Source organism: Astatotilapia calliptera, chromosome 2 (genome assembly GCF_964374335.1).
Source record: "Astatotilapia calliptera chromosome 2, fAstCal68.1, whole genome shotgun sequence".
NCBI lineage: Eukaryota > Metazoa > Chordata > Actinopteri > Cichliformes > Cichlidae > Astatotilapia > Astatotilapia calliptera.
In genome coordinates this window covers 30,690,484-30,713,193 of record NC_137423.1, presented here as the reverse complement: position 1 = coordinate 30,713,193, position 22,710 = coordinate 30,690,484, and the positions used below count along the sequence as shown (strand labels likewise).

The following is a 22,710-nucleotide window of genomic DNA, read 5'->3' as shown; positions in this document are numbered from 1 at the left end:
GGCAAAGATCTTTATTACTACACTGATAATATTGTGCTAAAGACAAATATGTGGTTTAGCACTAAGATGAACTTACAGTATGAAATGTAGCTGACAAATATACACTACTTAAAAAGACCAGTTGTAAAATTCTGCAGCATCTGACCTTCTGTGTATCAACTAACCAGAGGTGTAGAACTACTGACAAAATATCAGTAACAACACAGCTAAAGCACTGGGCATATATTCACAAAGTGCTATTTAATAAAAAAAAAATAAAAATGGTAGTACCGGAAAAAATACGATGAAAGTTTGATTACATTATACAACTATATCTTCCTAAGAGTAAAAGTTGCTCTCACAGCTTCAGATAGAGGATAAAAGTAATCGATTAGTGAAAAAACAAAACAAACAACAAATAACATGTACAGACAAATAACACTGCAAGCACGATGCAGAAATACCTATTGTGTTGATGAACAAACGTCATATGAGCTTGCAAAACTACAATAAATTGAACACACATATATAAAATATCACACTAAATCTATAAGTATGAAATGTATCATGTTGAAATTAAACATATTTTAGCCACTACCAGAGAAAGACAGCTACACCTCTAGGAAACACTTTAGAGGAAAGAAGAAAATGTTAGAATTAATAAACCAACTTTTGCTCCAAGCATTTAAAAAAAGAATTTTGTGATGATAAAGTTGAAGAAAACTGAACTGTTGATATTCATCTGGCACAAGATTAAAACATGACTTGCTTATTGCGAAGGGGCCATACCTCTGAGCACCCATCCAGGTCTCCAAAGACATCAGCAAAATCTGATGGACTTTTCTTCAGAGTCTGGTCAGCAGGCAGCGTGTTGTCATTGTATGATGTCACAAACTTAAAGTCACTGGTTCTTGAACCTGTGGTCAGGTATGCATCATAATTGTAAGCACTGCGTAAAGTTCCTGTGCCATCAACATCTGCGTAATTAGGAGGGAGATAACCACTGGGGATAGCAACTGCTCCATCAAACAACAGTCTGGGCTTTCTCCTGCGACAAAACCTCAAACCCAGGATGATGATGATGAAAGTCAGGAAAAAGGTGGACACAGACACCAGCGCGATGATCAGATAAGAGGTCAGTTTGGAATTGCTCTCATTATAAGACAGATCCTTCAGTTCTGGTACCTCAGCCAAGTTATCAGAAATAAGTAAATACATGGAACAGGTGGCAGACAGAGAGGGCTGTCCGTTATCTTTCACTGCCACTACAAGGTTCTGTTTCATGCTGTCAGATTCAGAAATGTCCCGCTGTGTCCTGATCTCTCCGCTGTGGACACCAATAGTAAAAAGTCCCGGATCTGTGGATTTAACTATTTGATAGGACAGCCAGGCGTTCTGTCCGGAGTCTGCGTCCACCGCGATCACTTTTGACACCAAAGAGCCTCCGTGTGCAGCTTTGGGGACCAGCTCGGTCATGAAGGAATTGCCCTCTGGGGAGGGGTACAGGATCTGAGGAGAGTTGTCATTCACATCTGAGATGAACACACTCACGGTCACGTTGCTGCTGAGAGGAGGAGAACCATTGTCTCGGGCCATCACATGGACTTTGAAGCTCCTAAACTGTTCATAATCAAACGACCTCACAGCGTGGATCACACCCGTATCTCCGTTCACAGACAGATAGGAGGACACCGGGGCACCGTTCACCTCACCAGCTAACAGAGAATAAACCACTGTACCGTTCTGTCTCCAGTCGGGGTCTCGAGCAGTAACGGAACATAAAGTGGAGCCCGGTTTGTTATTCTCACTCACATATGCGCTGTACGACTGTTCCTCAAACACTGGTGGGTTGTCGTTGATATCAGCTACAGATAACTGAACAGTTTTAGAAGAGGACAGAGGTGGAGAGCCCTCGTCAGTGGCAGTGATTGTAATGTTGTAACCAGACACTAGTTCACGGTCCAGTTGTCCTGTGGTCACCAGAGAATAATAGTTTTTAATAGAAGGAACCAACTTAAAGGGGACACCCTGCTGGATGGAGCAGCGGACCTGTCGGTTATTCTCAGAGTCTCTGTCCTGCATGTTAATGATGCCCACCTCTGTACCAGGTGGGGTGTTCTCTGGTATCAGATTGGTCAGTGACTTCAGATTAACTACAGGGGCGTTGTCATTCACATCAGTGATAGAAATCATTACTTTAGCGTAGGATGACAGCCCCAGCCCATCTTTTGCTTTTACGCGTATTTCAAATGATGTAGTAGTTTCATAGTCAACAGCACCAATTACTCTTATGTCACCTACTTTACGATCAATACTAAATATCTTCTTCACTTCTTCAGTAACATGTCCAAAGTCATACGTCACATCCCCATTAACTCCCTCATCTGCATCACTTGCGCTTACTGTAATCACTACAGTGTCTAAATGAGAGTTTTCAGGCAGGCTGGCTTTATAAACGGCTTGGCTGAACACTGGGGCGTTATCATTAGCATCCAACACAGTGACGTGTATTACTAATGTACCTGATCTCTGAGGAGATCCACCATCTAAAGCTGTGAGAATTAAATTCATTTCCTGTTGTTTTTCACGATCGAGCTCTTTTTCAAGAACGACCTCTATTGTGTTTCCATTTACAGACAAAATAAAATTTTCATTCTTTTTAAGGTTGTATTGCTGCACTGAATTTTGCCCCACATCCGCATCGTGCGCTTCTTCTATCACAAAACGAGCTCCTCTGTCAGCTGACTCCTGAATTTCTATATTAATCCGTTCTCCATTGAATTGTGGTGCATTGTCATTGATATCTTGAATGTGAAGGCTGATACGATGAAGCTCGAGCGGATTCTCCAGCACAAGCTCGTGTTTTAGGATGCACGAAGCCTTGTCTCCACAAAGCCCCTCGCGGTCAATCCTGTCTGCAACAATCAGCTCTCCGTTATTCATGTTTATGTCACAGTAACGTTCGTCGGTTCCGTCGGCGTCGATGCGGGCTCTCCTGCTGAACAGCGCGCCCGTTTCCATCCCGAGGTCTTTGGCTATATTTCCAATAACGGATCCTCGTTTCATTTCCTCTGGGAAAGAATAGCTCATGTCTCCATGAGCGACATGGAACAAAAGAAGGAGGAAAGAAAACTCACGCGAATGAAACACGAATATCTTCGAATCCATCATAATAGATGAGTTATTAAGAAGCTGAAAAATAAAATAAAAAATGACCTGAACCCCAAAACACAAATGACAACTGCAATTCTCGGGAGGTCGCCCTAATGTTAACACAAGAGCGCAAAAATGCGCGTCCACACCGATGAATACAGGAAATGAAAACTGTTAGGGCTGGGGTTTAGCGCCACCGTGAGTTAGGTTATGCGGAAACACCTTAACACTAAATCTAAGCAAACTACAACTAATATTTCGTGCATGATTTTTATCTTCTTTTAAAAAAAAGTATTTTTATGTAGAATAAATATGCAAAATCTCAGTTACTATAAAGGAGACAATGGGAGAAAAGAGTTTTACATTGTGAATCAAGTAAACAGTTGTAAAATCAACCAAAAGAAGAAGAAGACAACTATAAATGTGCTTATTTCTCTTCATAAAATTATGATATCTTTAATTGTATGTTGTTGTTGTTTTTACTAAGAGGATTCAGACTTGGCTGTGTGCCTGGAACTGTTCTTCACATAGTGATCACTGCCTTGTTCTCATCACCACAGACACATGCAGGTTGTTTAGTTACACTGAGTCAGTTACTGTACTCCAGGTGACTGTTTTATGCTTTTTGTCTCCATCCAGTAGATACTGCTAATCTGCTGCTCTGCATAACTATTTTCATACTAGACCCTCTCAACCCAAAGTTTCAAATGTAGCTACGTGTATAAAGCTGGTGCAGGGCAATGTTTATGTGCTTTCAGTATGTTTTTGCTCTTATGTTTAGTATTGCTATGTTGATATTTTTGGGATTAAATCCTGTTATCCAGTAAGCAGGAGTCGCATTTGGATTTCAGAATTACACCTAAATTTACAGTCCAATGATCTATGGTTTCATTTGTTGCTTTTTTAAAAAATTAACAAGTGTGCCATGCGGTCACCAGAGTCGCTACAGAAATCTCAGTTGAGACAGTGCAAACTCAAGAGCTCCAGTTAAACTACACACTGCCTCATTTTACAACTCATCAGTCACATGAATTAGAAATCAACTTTCACGTATTTTAAAATTAAGATCAAAGACAAAGCTGTTAAAGAAACAGTCCTACTAGTCAAGTGTGATGGAATGTGTTTAAATATAAATACCTACAGACAGACAGTACCCCCCCCCCCCCCCCCCCTCCCCACTGGGCAATAATGGTATACATGTTTGCACTTCCTTAGTGTGAAAAAAAATGTAATTATAATGTAAATTGCTATTGCTTGCAATTAAGATGAAATGCATTTCATCATTTGACAGCTACTTTTGTCCAGTGCTAAGAATATATAATGCAGCCATCAGATTACAAAATTTCACAAAATTACTGTCTGACATGTGGTAGGAAAACATCACAGGTATGAGAAGTATGAAATAAATGTAGAAGTGAGCTTTTATAGATGCTTTTTGTGCATCTCCTATTTTAGATAAGGCAGACATAGGAACAAATCCAGGTTGGGACATAAGACTCATACTGAAAATGTGACATGATAGCAAGCATGGGCAAAGATCTTTATTCAGTGTTGAGCAAGTTACTTTGAAAATGTAATTAATTATAGTTACTAGTTACTTCTTCAAAAAAGTAACTGAGTTAGTAACTGAGTTACAAGATTCTAAAAGTAATTAATTACTTGAAAAGTAACTATTGCGTTACTTGAAAAAAAATGTTTAATCCTCTGGGGCCCAGGGTAAATACGCCATTTTTAACTATACTTTTGATTTTCCATCTACATTTCACCTTTAAAAACTATTTACTTTGCCGTGTTTGGTTTCATTCTTTTCGGCACAAACTCACGTGTTTGAATTTACAGTTATGTTTTCATTTTGAAATACTGTATTAACACAATTGAGCTAAAATCAGACAAAAACATAAAATCCAAGTAGAAAAAGTTATATTTTTACGGTAACAACCACAAACATGTTTAATGAATCATATTTCGCAACTTTAAATGCAAATATAAATTGTTAATTTTAAAATCATAAGCACAAGTTTTGCAAACAACAAAGTTATTTGCAGCCATTTACCTTTTACCCTTTGTTATAACCATTTCAAACTACATAACAATCAGGTGTTCTGTATTCAATAAGACGCCACACAAATTATTTGTGACACTCCAATAATTTCTGTCCACTATAAAGGAGAACATCACAGCCTGATACCTGCAGGTCTGACAGCAGGAGGTGTATCACTCGTGTTTTCTACGTGGAGACAGCAGTCGCCTCATTGTTCTGACACACAACACAAAACTATCCACAACACTACACATGAACTACACAAGACAACACATTGACTACATACTTTAAACACGCTAAACGTCACAAATCTCTCACATCTCAAAACTCGCTCTCTCTCTTTTTCTGCTGTCTTTCTTTTTCTCTCGCTCTGTCTCGCTGTCACTCCTAAAACTTCCCCCTCTTCCTAAACAACCAAATGTCATGTTGCCATATCATTTTTGATTGGTCGACATGGTGCAATTTTCCACCAACACCAACGGTCTTTTTAATTTTTTTAGGTCTTAAGCAGAGAGTGCTTGCTAGCGCCATCCTTAGACAGTAAACGTGACGAAACTATACAGGAAAAAACACTGCGTATATATTTTTTATCATGACTCCGGTTTTATGTGGCCTATCAACACAATTTAAAAACTGGTATATATCACCTTGTTGCTTTGTCATCTTTAAGTAGTCATGTGACCTGCTTACCATGACTACTTTATTCTTCCTCAGTCAAACAGCAGCACTAATGCGATTGTTTTACCCCCTTAGCTCCAGGTGTTGTGCCAGAAAGTGATTGCCACCCGCGGGAGCGCACGGGGCTGCTTAAAGCTGTAGCGCCCAGATTACTTATGTAGACAGCTACTTCCGTGCAACTGATATAAGGCTGAAGACAGATTCAACCGTGTTTGTTGAAAAATAGTAACGTGACTGCACCGCATGTTCTTGTTAGTAACGGTAACGGCGTTGTAACGATAGAAATAGTAATTAGTTAGACTCATTACTGAAAAAAGTAAAGCCGGTAATAACGCTGTTACTTGTATCGCCTTTATTCCCATCACTGTCTTTATTACTACACTGATAATATTGTGCTAAAGATAAATATGTGCTTTAGCATTGAGATAAACTTACAGTATGACATGTAGCTGACAAATATACACTACTTGAAAAGACCAACTGTAAAATTCTGCAGCATCTGACCTTCTGTGTATCAACAAACCAGAGGAGTAGAACTACTGATAAAATATCAGTAACAACACAGCTAAAGCACTGGGCATATATATCCAAATTATTATGCAAATGATATTTTTCTCTGATTTTCCTAAATAGTCGATTCAAATGACAGTCAGCATAATTTTCGAGTCATCAGCCATTAGAGTATAATTCAAATGTTACTCAACAAAACTGCCAATGAAAACAGTATGTTTTTCAAAAATAAAAAACTTAAAATGGACTGTTCCAAATTATTATGCACACAGATTTTCAAAACATTTTATAGGTTGTAGAGAATTGAAAATGGTCATTTGTTGAATTTGCAGCATTAGTAGATACATTTTACTGAAATCAAAAGCTATTTCAATCAAAAATGTTACGGCCCTAGCAGGGCCTCTCTCTCCTGAAGGTGCCTGTGTGGGCGTGTCCTACTACCTCCTCTGCCTGAGGTGCCACCTTCCCTCCTGTACAGCTGTCTCCCATCAGCAATTAAGGGTATTTAAGCCCAGAGCAGGGTGAGCTCTGGGCCAGAGTGCCATTTTGTGTGGGTACAGCTAGTGAGCTGAGTGTTTGCGGTGTTTCCAGCTAGTGAGCTGAGTGTTTGCGGTGTTTCCAGCTAGTGAGCTGAGTGTTTGCGGTGTTTCCAGCTAGTGAGCTGAGTGTTTGCGGTGTTTCCAGCTAGTGAGCTGTGTTTTGTGGTTTCCAGCTAGTGAGCTTTGTTTTCCGGTTTCCAGCTAGTGAGCTGTGTTTTCCGGTTTCCAGCTAGTGAGCTGTGTTGTCCTTTAGTTGAATTACTTCAATAAAACTGTTTTATTTAACTGTTTCGCCTCCTTGACTCCTTTTTCTGACCCGGTTACTTTTGTTACTTCCCCTTTAACGCCTAGACCCCCCCCCCCCCCCCAGGGGAACGTAACAAAAAAATCCTTAACAGGTCAAGTTATATATTAACATAGGACCCCTTATTTGATAGCAGTTTTACAATTCTTGCATCCATGGAACTTGAGTTTTTGGAAAGTTTCTACTTGAATGTCTTTGCAGGATGTCAGAATAGCCTCGCAGAGCTGCTGTTTGGATGTGAACTGCCTCCCACCCTCATATTTTTTTTGTTTGAGCAGCCAATTATGCAGAGGTGTTACTTGTAGCATAAGATGGTGCATTGTCTTGCATGAAGATGGTTTTGTTGCAGAAGGCACAGTTCTTCTCTTTCTACCATGGAAGAGAGTGGTCAGTCAGAAACTCCAACACGTCCTTGCTGACGTTGCAACCAACCATCCACCACTGCATCCATCTGGATCATCCAGGGTTGCAATGCACTCATCAGTGAACAGGACTGTTTGAAAATTAGTCTTTTTGTAGTTCTGGGCTCAGTGCAGCCATTTCTGCTTGTGAGCATTGGTTAGCAGTGGCCAAATATAAGGTTTATGGACAATTGCAAGTCTCTGGAGGATACTACACCTTGATGTTCGCAGGGCTCCAGCGGCACCAGCAGCTTCAAATATGTGTTTGCTGCTTTGTAATGGCCTTTTAGCAGCTGCTCTCTTAATCTGATGTATTTGTCTGGCTGAAACCTTCCTTATTGTGCCTTTATCTGCACGAACCCATGTGTGCTCTGACTCACCCACATTATGGTGCTCACGCTTAAGTTTTGTGAAATATCTAAGGTTTTCGTTATGTGTCCAAGGCATTCAACTATTTCATGCTTTTCAGCAACAGAGAGATCATTTTTCCTTCCTATATTGCTTGAAAATCGTGGTGTGCTTAATAATGTGGAACATCCTTCTTTAGTAGTTTTTCCTTCATTTGGGCTCACCAGGCAAACTAATGATCATAGGTGTCCGAGAATGATTTCAATCAACCAAAGAGCCCTGAGACACAATTCCATCCATGGGTTTAATTGAAAATCAACTTATTTAATTTTTATGACACTTAAACACAATTTGCATAATAATTTGGAACGTGGTGTATTCACAATGTGTAATTTAATAAATGGCAGTAGGGGAAAAATAAGATGAAAGTTTGATAACATTATACAACTATATCTTCCTAAGAGTAAAAGTTGCTCTCACAGGTTCAGATAGAGGATAAAAGTAATCGATTAGTTAAAAAAACAAAAACAAACAACAAATAACATATACAGACAAAAAAACCACCGCAAGCACGATGCAGAAATATCTATTGTGTTGATGAACATACATCATATGAGCTTGCAAAACTACAATAAATTGAACACACACAAATAACATATCACACTAAATCTATGAGTATGAAAGCATGAAATTTATCATGTTGAAATCAAGCATATTTTAGCCACTACCAGAGAAAGACAGCTACACCTCTAGGAAACACTTTAGAGGAAAGAAGAAAATGTTAGAATTAATAAACCAGTTTTCGCTCCAAGCATTTAAGGAAACAGATTTGTGATGATAAAGTAGAAGAAAACTGAATTGTTGATTTTCATCTGGCACAAGATTAAAACATGACTTGCTTATTGCGAAGGGGACATACCTCTGAGCACCCGTCCAGGTCTCCAAAGACATCAGCAAAATCTGATGGACTTTTCTTCAGAGTCTGGTCAGCAGGCAGCGTGTTGTCATTGTATGATGTCACAAACTTAAAGTCACTGGTTCTAGATCCTGTGGTCAGGTACGCATCATAATTGTAAGCACTGCGTAAAGTTCCTGTGCCATCAACATCTGCGTAATTAGGAGGGAGATAACCACTGGGGATGGCAACTGCTCCATCAAATAACAGTCTGGGCTTTCTCCTGCGACAAAACCTCAAACCCAGGATGATGATGATAAAAGTCAGGAAAAACGTGGACACAGAAACCAGCGCGATGATCAGATAAGAGGTCAGTTTGGAATTGCTCTCATTATAAGACAGATCCTTCAGTTCTGGTACCTCAGCCAAGTTATCAGAAATAAGTAAATACATGGAACAGGTGGCAGACAGAGAGGGCTGTCCGTTATCTTTCACTGCCACTACAAGGTTCTGTTTCATGCTGTCAGATTCAGAAATGTCCCGCTGTGTCCTGATCTCTCCGCTGTGGACACCAATAGTAAAAAGTCCCGGATCAGTGGATTTGACTATTTGATAGGACAGCCAAGCGTTCTGTCCGGAGTCCGCGTCCACCGCGATCACTTTGGACACCAAAGAGCCTCCGTGTGCAGCTTTGGGGACCAGTTCGGTCATGAAGGAGTTGCCCTCTGGGGAGGGGTACAGGATCTGAGGAGAGTTGTCATTCACATCTGAGATGAACACACTCACGGTCACGTTGCTGCTTAGAGGAGGAGAGCCGTTGTCTCTGGCTATCACGTGGACTTTAAAACTCCTGAACTGTTCGTAATCAAACGACCTCACAGCATGGATCACACCCGTGTCTCCGTTCACAGACAGATAGGAGGACACCGGGGCACCGTTCACCTCACCAGCTAACAGAGAATAAACCACTGTACCGTTCTGTCTCCAGTCGGGGTCTCGAGCACTAATGGAACATAAAGTGGAGCCCGGTTTGTTATTCTCACTCACATATGCGCTGTACGACTGCTCCTCAAACACAGGTGGGTTGTCGTTGATGTCAGCTACAGATAACTGAACACTTTTAGAAGAGGACAGAGGTGGAGAGCCCTCGTCAGTGGCAGTGATTGTAATGTTGTAATCAGATACTAGTTCACGGTCCAGCTGTCCTGTCGTGACCAGAGAATAATAGTTTTTAATAGAAGGAACCAACTTAAAGGGAACACCCTGCTGGATGGAGCAGCGGACCTGTCCATTAGTTTCGGAGTCTCTGTCCTGCACGTTAATGATGCCCACCTCTGTACCAGGTGGGGTGTTCTCTGGTATCGGATTGGTCAGTGATTTCAGATTAACTACAGGGGCGTTGTCATTCACATCAGTGATAGAAATCATTACTTTAGCGTAGGATAACAGCCCCAGCCCATCTTTTGCTTTTACGCGTATTTCAAATGATGTAGTAGTTTCATAGTCAACAACACCAATTACTCTTATGTCACCTACTTTACGATCAATACTAAATATCTTCTTCACTTCATCAGTAACATGTCCAAAGTCATACGTCACATCTCCATTAACTCCCTCATCTGCATCACTTGCGCTTACTGTAATCACTACAGTGTCTAAATGAGAGTTTTCAGGCAGGCTGGCTTTATAAACGGCTTGGCTGAACACTGGGGCGTTATCATTAGCATCCAACACAGTGACGTGTATTACTAATGTACCTGATCTCTGAGGAGATCCACCATCTAAAGCTGTGAGAATTAAATTCATTTCCTGTTGTTTTTCACGATCAAGCTCTTTTTCAAGAACGAGCTCTATTGTGTTTCCATTTACAGACAAAATAAAATTTTCATTCTTTTTAAGGTTGTACTGCTGCACTGAATTTTGCCCCACATCCGCATCGTGCGCTTCTTCTATCACAAAACGAGCTCCTCTCACAGCGGATTCTCGAATTTCTATATTAATCCGTTCTTCATTGAATTGTGGTGCGTTGTCATTGATATCTTGAATGTGAAGGCTGATACGATGAAGCTCGAGCGGATTCTCGAGCACAAGCTCGTGTTTTAGGATGCACGAAGCCTTTTCTCCACAAAGCCCCTCGCGGTCAATCCTGTCTGCAGCAATCAGCTCTCCGTTACTCTTGTTTATGTCACAGTAACGTTTGTCGGTTCCGTCGGCGTCGATGCGGGCTCTCCTGCTGGACAGCGCGCCCGTTTCCATCCCGAGGTCTTTGGCTATATTTCCAATAACGGATCCTCGTTTCATTTCCTCTGGGAAAGAATAGCTCATGTCTCCATGAGCAACATGCAGCTGAAGGAGGAAACAAATGTTCCAAGCCTGAAACACGATAAAATTCAATTCCATCTTCAATGATACGCCTCTAATATGTTAAAGCAATAACGCAGCAAAGATAGCACACAACTATGACAGAAATAGGAACTGCAATTCAGCGCGTCTCGGGCTAAACCTAGAGCAGGCAGCGGGCGTGCAAGACAGAAAGTCCACAAAGAAAAGAGGAATTCAGTCTTTTAGAGCTGGTGTATAGCGACACCGTGAGTTCAAAAATGACACTGACCAAGGCTTATCCAAGTTAAATGCCTAAATGCACTCAATAGATGCTGCAAGATCGGAGTGTTTTATTTTAATACTGTGGAGGTATGTAATAACGACAGAAGACGTTTAGTGACTATATTATTACGTAATGGCATATGGCATAAATCTATGTCTGTAGGGCCTAGAAATACTAATATCACTATATGTTTACGACTGAACAACAAACTGTGGGTTCCCCCTCTTTGTAGCCTTTCGGAAATCAGCCTAATTGTGTATTAACAAAAAATTAATGTTGCTGGTTCCAACGTAATGACACGCATTGAGTTTACCTATTTAAATTATGACCAAGGTTAACGTTGTTAATGTCCCATAGGACACAAAGCACAGAAAAAATAAAATAAAATTGGAAATTACATGAAAAATCAAGACAGAAAGATTAAAAAACCCATATTATCCAAGTTCAGTATACTAACATCAAACTGAATTTTTATGACTGCTTAAAAAAACCTATTTAAAAAAAAGTACATTGAAAAGGAAACTGGCTGATGCACCTGTTTCTTTTCTTCTCAGACAAAAGAAAATTAATGTTTTTTTGTTTGTTTGTTTTAAATAACTGAATCAAGACTGAGGATGCAGTCTGAAATTTAGTATCCTTTCATAATAAACTAGTTTTGTGTTAGCAACTAAGCAATTATTCAGTAAATTTTTCTGTTGGAAGTCAGATTTCTTTCAGTTGTATCCCAGCTACTATTGCATGCATTAAGGTGAAATTTATGTGGATTTTACTGAGTCATCTGGACTTTTTAAAATAAACTAACAAATTCCCTGCAGCCTTTGCTAATCTCATAAATGTGATGTTACTTCAAATTTACATTAGGCCAGAATTTACTTATTAGTACTGTGATTTTGAGGTAATATCAGAACTGAGTAAAAGTGTCACAAGTCAGACTGAAATTCTAAAACAAAGTGGGCATTTAACTGCACTGAATTGTTGCTAGGCTGAATGTTTTTCTAGAACAGTTAACTACACTCAAAACCACTTTGAACTAGATGTTAACAAGTTGCATATGAAGCCTGATCACTAAACTGACCGTATCATCAGAAGCTTATTACACTCAGCTGAGAGACAGAAAAGAAACTTCATCAGATGCAGAATTGCTAAGTAAAACACAAGCATACAGTCAGAGAGAGAGAGAGAGAGCAAGTGCAAGACAAGGATACACAGTTTGGGTCTGTTTCAAACATAAATATATTTTGTATTGGGCAACTGGCAAAAGTCCTATTTTTAAGTTAATTTAAGTGTGATATTTCTTTCAGGAAAAGAAGAGTGTGTAAGTATCACAATAGGAGAGAAAATGATAATGCAATACAGTACAATATGAGTGAGAATAATATAAACTCTGTGGGAGTGCCTACTCTGGGGTAGGACACCTGTGATGAACCAACTTCACGCCGACAAAGGAGAAATATTAAGCCACTCTCAAGAGAAATGTTAATAACTATTTTTGTCAACACCAAAGCTTTGAAAGACCACTAAAAGACCAACTTTTCCTAACAAAAAAGAAGGTGTATGCATCCATCTTTTGGACCATGCTGTATATAACAATGTGCTACACAAACAAAACAAAACATAATTCTCAGGATTATGGTTCTATAAAATATGTAAATAGAATGATTATTAACTGTGTCCTCTATGAGAAATAATATACTTTTGTAAACATGGCCAATGATAATATTTTCTATTCAACAATGATCAAGGACTATTGAGGAGAATGTATTAACAATTTTAGCAGTATAGTGAGGCTGATTACTTACACTGAGTTGCATTGTATGGTGTTACTAAGCCTATTAATCACTAGTTTATATTGTTATTAGAGAAGCCTTTCTTTCTGTCAAGTCTTCGGACCTGTTGCATTTGTTTTTTTCCTAAACATGTGATTCTAATCTTTATTCTTCTAAGTGATTGTCTTTATCATTTTACTGCTCAAACTGAAAACAATATGAAAACATGTCAAACTTTAAAAAGTGACTGTCAACTTGTCAACTTTTATGTAGGCCAAAGGTATTAAAATAATAAATTCCATCATCTATATGAGAAAAAAACTTATATAGAACTTAATGTTTCAACCACATAACCTTAAAGTCTCTAATTAGATAAAAAATAATACCTGTGGAAGTCCAAACACACTTGATCAGTAAAAAACTGCTGGACTACCAGGAAAATGAATACCAAGACAGAAGTCAAGCCTATAGATATAATGCAATATGATGAAATTTTATCTCAAGGTAGGTTTTGTGGGAAGAAGGAGTTGGACCAAAAATGCTAAAAACCAGCTTTATGGCTGTGCTTCGACCAAAACACCAAAATAAAGCAAAACATGAAAATGTTAACTGAAAATGTTACTCTTCTACAAAATTGTACCACAGGGAAGGACACATCTGTGAGGGAGAATGCAACAAAGAAAGACAGAGACAATATGAAACACACAGGCTAAATAACAATGAAAGTAGAACCAAAATAAAGGATTGTAGTTTTTTGTACATTAACGCTGTTATTGTTAGGAAAGAAAGTTGGCTTATTTAAATATCCATCAACAAAAACTTAAAACAAGTGAGAGAAGAAAAATAATGAAAATAGGACAAAGGGTATCCTCCTACCTCAGGAGTCCTATCACTATCTCCAAACACATCAGCAAAGTCTGATGGACTTTTCTTCAGAGTCTGGTCAGCAGGCAGCGTGTTGTCATTGTATGATGTCACAAACTTAAAGTCACTGGTTCTAGAACCTGTGGTCAGGTACGCATCATAATTGTAAGCGCTGCGTAAAGTTCCTGTGCCATCAACATCTGCGTAATTAGGAGGGAGATAACCGCTGGGGATGGCGACTGCTCCGTCAAATAACAGTCTGGGCTTTCTCCTGCGACAAAACCTCAAACCCAGGATGATGATGATAAAAGTCAGGAAAAAGGTGGACACAGAAACCAGCGCTATGATCAGATAAGAGGTCAGTTTGGAATTGCTCTCATTATAAGACAGATCTTTCAGTTCTGGCACCTCAGCCAAGTTATCAGAAATAAGTAAATACATGGAACAGGTGGCAGACAGAGAGGGCTGTCCGTTATCTTTCACTGCCACTACAAGGTTCTGTTTCATGCTGTCAGATTCAGAAATGTCCCGCAGTGTCCTGATCTCTCCGCTATGGACACCAATAGTAAAAAGTCCCGGATCAGTGGATTTGACTATTTGATAGGACAGCCAGGCGTTCTGTCCGGAGTCCGCGTCCACCGCGATCACTTTGGACACCAGAGAGCCTCCGTGTGCAGCTTTGGGGACCAGCTCGGTCATGAAGGAATTGCCCTCTGGGGAGGGGTACAGGATCTGAGGAGAGTTGTCATTCACATCTGAGATGAACACACTCACGGTCACGTTGCTGCTGAGGGGAGGAGAACCATTGTCTCTGGCCACCACGTGGACTTTAAAACTCCTAAACTGTTCATAATCAAACGACCTCACAGCGTGGATCACACCCGTGTCTCCGTTCACAGACAGATACGAGGACACCGGGGCACCGTTCACCTCACCAGCTAACAGAGAATAAACCACTGTACCGTTCTGTCTCCAGTCGGGGTCTCGAGCAGTAACGGAACATAAAGTGGAGCCCGGTTTGTTATTCTCACTCACATATGCGCTGTACGACTGCTCATCAAACACAGGTGGGTTGTCGTTGATGTCAGCTACAGATAACTGAACACTTTTAGTTGACGACAGAGGTGGAGAGCCCTCGTCGGTGGCAGTGATTGTAATGTTGTAATCAGACACTAGTTCGCGGTCCAGCTGTCCTGTGGTCACCAGAGAATAATAGTTTTTAATAGAAGGAACCAACTTAAAGGGAACACCCTGCTGGATGGAGCAGCGGACCTGTCGGTTATTCTCAGAGTCTCTGTCCTGCACGTTAATGATGCCCACCTCTGTACCACGTGGCACGTTCTCAGGTATGGGGTTAGATAGTGATTTCAGATTTATAACTGGTGCATTATCATTTACATCCGTAATCTCAATTAACAGAGTAGCATATGATGCTAATCCCAAACCATCTTTCGCAGTAATCTGGATTTCATACGACGATTCCTTTTCATAATCAATTGCTCCAGCCACTCTCACTGCTCCTGTTTTAGGGTCCAAAGAAAAATCTTGTCTTTCTTCAGAGACGTGGTCAAACCCATAATTAACTTCACCATTTACACCTTCATCTGCATCTGTGGCGCTAACTGTGAGAACAACAGTATCCAGAGGGGAGTTTTCGTGGAGACTAGCTTTATAGACATTCTGACTAAACACCGGGACATTATCATTAGCATCCAGTACAGTGACGTGTATGACCACAGTGCCTGATCTCTGTGGAGAGCCTCCATCGAAGGCGGTAAGTAACAGCACAATCTCTTTTTTGTCTTCCCTGTCTAGTTCTTTGTCTAAGACTAGTTCGCCATATTTTCTCCCACCACCTTTGGATTTAACGTTTAATCTGAAGTGATCATTTTGCTGAAGTGAATAACCCTGAACAGCATTTTCTCCGATGTCTGCATCGTGAGCTTCATCTAGGGGAAAGCCTGTACCTTTGACTGCCAGTTCGTGTATTTCAAAGTTGAGTGACTCCTCCTTAAACTGAGGCGAGTTATCGTTGATGTCTTGAACGCGAATATGAATGCGGTGCAATTCCAAAGGATTTTCCAGCACTAGCTCCTGTTTCAGAACACACGACGCCTTTTTCGCACAAAGCCCCTCTCGGTCGATCCTTTCTTGTACAATTAACTCGCCAGTATTGAGATTTACGCTGCAGTACTTGACACCACTATCCTCTGTATCTATACGAGCTTTTCGAGCGGACAGTCTGCCCAAATCGAGTCCCAGATCCTTAGCGATATTTCCAATTATAGATCCACGTGTCATCTCCTCCGGGATAGAGTAGCTCATGTCTCCGATGACAAAGCGGAGAGAAAGAAAAATAAAAGCAAGGCCGCAGTGCAGCGCAAATATGGTGTATCCCATTGTTACCATCAGAAATGGCACATGAGAGGTAAACATAAAGTCAAGACAGTAAAAATGCCCAAAGAATCTTTAAAGTCACTGTGAAACTGGAGTCATACGCGAGGAGATATTTTCCAACTGCGTTACAAAAGGAGAACCGGGCTTTGAATTCGCTGAGACAGAAGGGTGGAGAATGATCAGGTCTTCACGTTTACTGGCGCACACTGACACCATGAGTATTTACTGAGGTATGGCAACGTGAAGTTTTTTTTTTTAATTTAATATGTAATAAATTTTGATATTCTGTAGAGCCATTCACTGTGAACGGGCGAGTAAAAAATATATAGATAGTTGCTTTGCTATTTTATTATTACTTTTAATGGCTGAAAATATAGGTAGTTATAAAATATATAATGAAATTAGGTAATGATCCAGCTGCAATGGAAACTAAAAAAAAGGTAAAATAACCGTTTCTCTGTTTCCAGACAGCTTTGACGAGTCAAAAGAATGATCCTAGACACAGACTCTGCACTATGATTTAAGTTGAAAGGGGAGAGAGCTTTTTCTCTCTCGTTTTTTTTTCTTTTTTGTTGTTATTCCTGTTAGTTTCTCTTTTATCAAAATTCTAAGTTCTTCGTGATGTTTTATGTGCAAAAACGTAGCGTTACTTTTTGATGACTTGCTGTGAAATCGTTTTGTATTTCTGAAGAGTCCTGGGATTCTCATTGTAATAGATAGAGAGGGTCAAAAAAAGGCTCAAATGTATTCGTCCAATTAACTGAGGGTGAACAAACGGTGATCCACACAGTGCGCTTTCAGAAGGATTAGTAACCATTTTAAAATTGATACAACGAATAGATAACGAAAAAAAAAACGACAAAGTGACTATGAACACTGCTGCAAGAATTTTGAAAGACCGTTGAAGGGTTCGATTTCTATCAACGCTGAGAACTTAACGTAAAGGATTCATAAGAACAATTATGACTGAAAGAAGATTTCTTTAAATGAAATATGTAAAAATTTAAAATGTAAGACAGTTAGAACAAAGAGTAATAGAATGTGCGCTCTTTATCACGTTCATTTAGAACATGAGCAATAGAGACATGTCCATACCTTCTTCTTTTCAGTAACAATTAAAGAAAAATGAAAAAAGAATGACATTTTTAATGGCCAACACAAACGTAAAAGGAACAGCTTCATTATCAATTAGACATCCTTATTTATGCGAAAACTATTATCACACCTAAATACTAAAAATATTGTATTTAGGTGTGCTATAACGGTGGCAGTGTTTCTAAAACAAAGAAAGAAAGAAAGGTAAAGAGAAGAAGAAAGCACAAAACAAAAAACTATCTTTAGAAGAGCATTAAAATGTCAAGCCGAGTTCAGGACCAAGGACAGACAAGAATGATGTAAATAAGAAGGTGTTTATACTACTACACAAACCAGAAACAACGCAACTTTGGACAAACCAAATCGGTGGTCTCTCAAATTTCGAAAACATGCATTAGGAAAAAAAAAAGAAGAGAAAAGTGGACTTAAAACTCACACAAAACGATTCCAGGAACAGCGCAAAAACGCAGTTCAGAACCAAGGACAGAGAAAAAAATAATGAAATTGCAAGATGCTTACGTTACTAATGAACAAAAGCAACAAGGTAAATCAAATGAGGTTGCAGAATCATTCAAGTTTATTTTTGGGACGACGAAAAGATTTTTTTGGTGACAATGAAATGATCCTACCTCAGGAGAACCATCGCTGTCCCCAAACACATCAACAAAGTCTGATGGACTTTTCTTCAGAGTCTGGTCAGCAGGCAGCGTGTTGTCATTGTATGATGTCACAAACTTAAAGTCACTGGTTCTAGAACCTGTGGTCAGGTACGCGTCGTAATTATAAGCACTGCGTAAAGTCCCTGCACCATCAACATCTGCGTAATTAGGAGGGAGATAACCGCTGGGGATGGCAACTGCTCCATCAAACAACAGTCTGGGCTTTCTCCTGCGACAAAACCTCAAACCCAGGATGATGATGATAAAAGTCAGGAAAAAGGTGGACACAGACACCAGCGCGATGATTAGATAAGAGGTCAGTTTGGAATTGCTCTCATTATAAGACAGATCCTTCAGTTCTGGCACCTCAGCCAAGTTATCAGAAATAAGTAAATACATGGAACAGGTGGCAGACAGAGAGGGCTGTCCGTTATCTTTCACTGCCACTACAAGGTTCTGTTTCATGCTGTCAGATTCAGAAATGTCCCGCTGTGTCCTGATCTCTCCGCTGTGGACACCAATAGTAAAAAGTCCTGGATCAGTGGATTTGACTATATGATAGGACAACCAAGCGTTCTGTCCGGAGTCTGCGTCCACCGCGATCACTTTGGACACCAGAGAGCCTCCGTGTGCAGCTTTGGGGACCAGCTCGGTCATGAAGGAATTGCCCTCCGGGGAGGGGTACAGGATCTGAGGAGAGTTGTCATTCATATCTGAGATGAACACACTCACGGTCACGTTGCTGCTGAGAGGAGGAGAACCATTGTCTCTGGCCATCACGTGGACTTTAAAACTCCTGAACTGTTCATAATCAAACGACCTCACAGCGTGGATCACACCCGTGTCTCCGTTCACAGACAGATACGAGGACACCGGGGCACCGTTCACCTCACCAGCTAACAGAGAATAAACCACTGTACCGTTCTGTCTCCAGTCGGGGTCTCGAGCACTAACGGAACATAAAGTGGAGCCCGGTTTGTTATTCTCACTCACATATGCGCTGTACGACTGTTCCTCAAACACAGGTGGGTTGTCGTTGATGTCAGCTACAGATAACTGAACACTGTTAGAGGAGGACAGAGGTGGAGAGCCCTCGTCAGTGGCAGTGATTGTAATGTTGTAATTGGACACTAGTTCACGGTCCAGTTGTCCCGTGGTCACCAGAGAATAATAGTTTTTAATAGAAGGAACCAACTTAAAGGGAACACCCTGCTGGATGGAGCAGCGGACCTGTCGGTTATTCTCAGAGTCTCTGTCCTGCACGTTAATGATGCCCACCTCTGTACCAGGTGACGCGTTCTCTGGTATCGGGTTAGACATTGATTTAAGATGTATTACTGGTGCATTGTCGTTAACGTCAGTGACTTCAATATTTAATGTTGAATATGAAACTAACCCTAATCCATCTTTAGCGCTTATCTGCATTTCATATGATGATACTTTCTCGTAATCAATTGCTCCAGCCACTCTCACTTCTCCAGTTTTGGGGTTTAATGAAAACACATCGCTGTTTTCATCTGAAACATGATCAAATCCATAAGTAATTTCGCTATTTAAACCTTCATCTGGATCAGTGGCACTCACTGTGATTACTAATGTTTCCAGAGGAGAGTTTTCAGACAGACTTGCTTCATAGACATTCTGACCAAACACTGGTACATTATCATTAGCATCCAGTACAGTGACGTGTATGACAACAGTGCCCGATCTCTGTGGAGAGCCTCCATCGAAGGCGGTAAGTAACAGCACAATCTCTTTTTTGTCCTCCCTGTCCAGTTCTTTCTCTAAGACTAGTTCACAGTATTTACGACCACTCGCCTTTGTGTTCACATTTAGTTTGAAATGATCATTCTGCTGAAGTGAATAGCCCTGCACAGCATTTTCTCCGATGTCAGCGTCGTGAGCTTCGCCGACAAGAAAACGTTCGCCTTTATCCGCTGACTCCCGTATTTCAATCTTAAGTGATTCCTCTTTAAACTGTGGTGAGTTATCGTTGATATCTTGAACGTGGATATGAATGCGGTGCAGTTCTAGAGGATTTTCCAGCACTAGCTCCTGTTTCAGAACACACGACGCTTTTTTAGCACAAAGCCCCTCTCGGTCGATCCTTTCTTGTACAATTAACTCGCCAGTATTGAGATTTACGCTGCAATACTTTACACCGCTATCCTCTGTATCTATACGAGCCTTTCGAACGGACAGTCTCCCGAAATCAAGTCCCAGATCCTTAGCGATATTTCCAATTATAGATCCACGTTTTATCTCCTCTGACACAGAATAGCTCACGTCTCCACTAACGGTCCCTAAGGCAATAGACATAAAAGCAAGGCCGCAGTGCAGCGCGAATACGCTGTATCCCATTGTTACTGCGGGGAAAAAAACAAATTTTGCTAGCAATTTTGCAAGTAAGATCTACAATGACCAGTATCCTTCCATACGCGAAACATTCACCAAACCTTTTCCGAAAAATAACTCCAACTACAGATCCGAGGTTGAAAGTCATAGACAGTGAAGGGTGGGGTATTATTGCAGTCTCTCATTTGCTGGCACACACTGACCCCATGGGTATTTCTCTAGGTATAACAACACAACAGTATGATTTAATTTCAAACAGAGACGTGTTCAGAGAAAATTGCCAGTCGAATCTACAAAAACGTTGTGAGAACAAAGAGATAAATTAAGTTTGCCAGATAATTATATACAACTGCTATACAGGGTAGGTCAACACCAAACTAAACCATGTTTCCTTCAAGAGCTTCATGTTTTCAAATTAATTTTATATTTCAAGTCATTCCACAAAAAACTATAAGCTGGAGCATTTAAATTATAAATATTGTATGAAGTGCCAAACCTATATTCCATGATGTCATGACTCTCTCTCACTAATGAAACTATGATCGTTATTTTCATTCTTAGCGCACTTTCCTGTTTTACATTTCCACCTTCCTGTTTAAAAATGTATTAAGTAAAACTGAGAAAAAGCTGTATTGAATACATTCATGTATAGCCTGTAACAGTTACATTATTTAAAAAAAACAACACTTTTCTCGTTTTAGAGGTGGAAAATGTCAAAAATAAAACGTAAGCATTTTCCTTTTAAAGTAAACTTCCTGAATTATTCTGTTTTTTAGATTGTAAATTCTGACTTTATATTTTCACCACTGCAGTTTTTACTCTGCTAAAACACTGCAGTTAAAGACAAATTTCTTTTAAATAATTACTGTTCAGCGAACATTTTAAGAGTGTGGAATCTTTGGAAACATCGGTAATACATTTTGTGGGGAAAAAGTATTTTCTCTGATTGCTTAAATCTGTCCTGATGAATAAAATGTTTAAGCTGTTGCGGATTTTTCTGACAGCAGACTGTGTTTGTAAGATGAAGGTTTACATGTGGTGAAACTACGAACCGATTTAATGCTGATGCTAGACATAATTAAAGACAGACTGATCAATAATCTTTATCAAGTCTAAGCAAAGAGACCATACCATTTCATTAAACGCGTGGATACAGCAAATGCCTCACATAAGATGTTTAGTTTAACCAAAAATTACAGTGCATTTGTGAAATTCATATGCCGGCTGGAAGTTTCTTCATTTAAGGTACCGGCTGGCTGTCAGTGAAATTTGAGGTCGTAACATGTTATTTAACACCATAAAAAAACTTTCAAGTTCTGTAAGACAAAACTTTTGGTTGAAACGTTCATTTATAGAGCGCAAAGGGCATGATATATGTGGGGAGGGTCTTTCTGGTATTTCAAATATCGCGTAAGATACATAGGAACGACATGCGCGAAGAAAATAAATAATTAGGAAATCATCATGAAATGTACAACTGGCACCTATTAAAAGAAACAGACTCACTGGAGGGAGGCAATTTCTTTAACAAAATCACAGATAAACGAAGCCAAACTACACCGAAGCAAACAAAGACATTCAGTCTTCTTGTTGAAGGTGCACAAAGACTTATGTATAACAATCAGCTATGCTCAATGTCTACTAATATCAAACAAACAAACCAAAAACTTCAGCACCATGGATAGAGTAAGAGAGACGCAAAAGACATTCTCTAGTCAAACTTAAACTGTATAGCAGCAGAAATTAATTTTAAAATAACATAAACACCATGAATTTCTTCCGCGTGAACACTATCAAATAAGTGAACAAAAAGTCTGAAATGTGTAAGAAAATCGGAAACCTTGAGTCAGCAAAGCGAATTTTCAACGAACAGTCCTCGAACGTCTCAAAGTAAACACCAAAATAAAACCTGAATGGCAAATAACAAGATTGAGAGAAGCGTGGCTGTCTCATTGGAACTAATGTGAAGGGAATAATTATGCATCATACCTCAGTGGCAGTATCGCAGTCCCCGAATACATCAGCAAAGTCTGATGGACTTTTCTTCAGAGTCTGGTCAGCAGGCAGCGTGTTGTCATTGTATGATGTCACAAACTTAAAATCACTGGTTCTTGAACCTGT

General features: G+C 40.0%; 2 protein-coding genes across 16 annotated transcripts in view; both read right to left on the bottom strand.

Annotated features, from left to right (window-relative positions):
- The window catches only part of LOC113037327 (protocadherin gamma-A12-like), a 98,786-nt gene that overhangs the window by 19,966 nt on the left and 56,110 nt on the right, over positions 1–22,710 (bottom strand). The window lies entirely within an intron of this gene.
- LOC113036849 (protocadherin gamma-C5-like) overlaps positions 1–22,710 on the bottom strand; it is a 271,126-nt gene that overhangs the window by 202,008 nt on the left and 46,408 nt on the right. The window contains exon 1 of one of the 15 annotated variants that reach the window (XM_026193611.2): positions 18,205–20,595. The exons of 12 other annotated variants lie outside the window; for them this stretch is intronic. In XM_026193611.2, coding sequence (XP_026049396.2) covers positions 18,205–20,595 — 2,391 coding nt within the window. Of the gene's footprint in view, positions 1–14,095; positions 17,987–18,204; positions 20,596–22,710 lie in introns of those variants that run through there. 2 more of the 15 variants (XM_026193494.2, XM_080288515.1) reach the window with 2 other exon arrangements.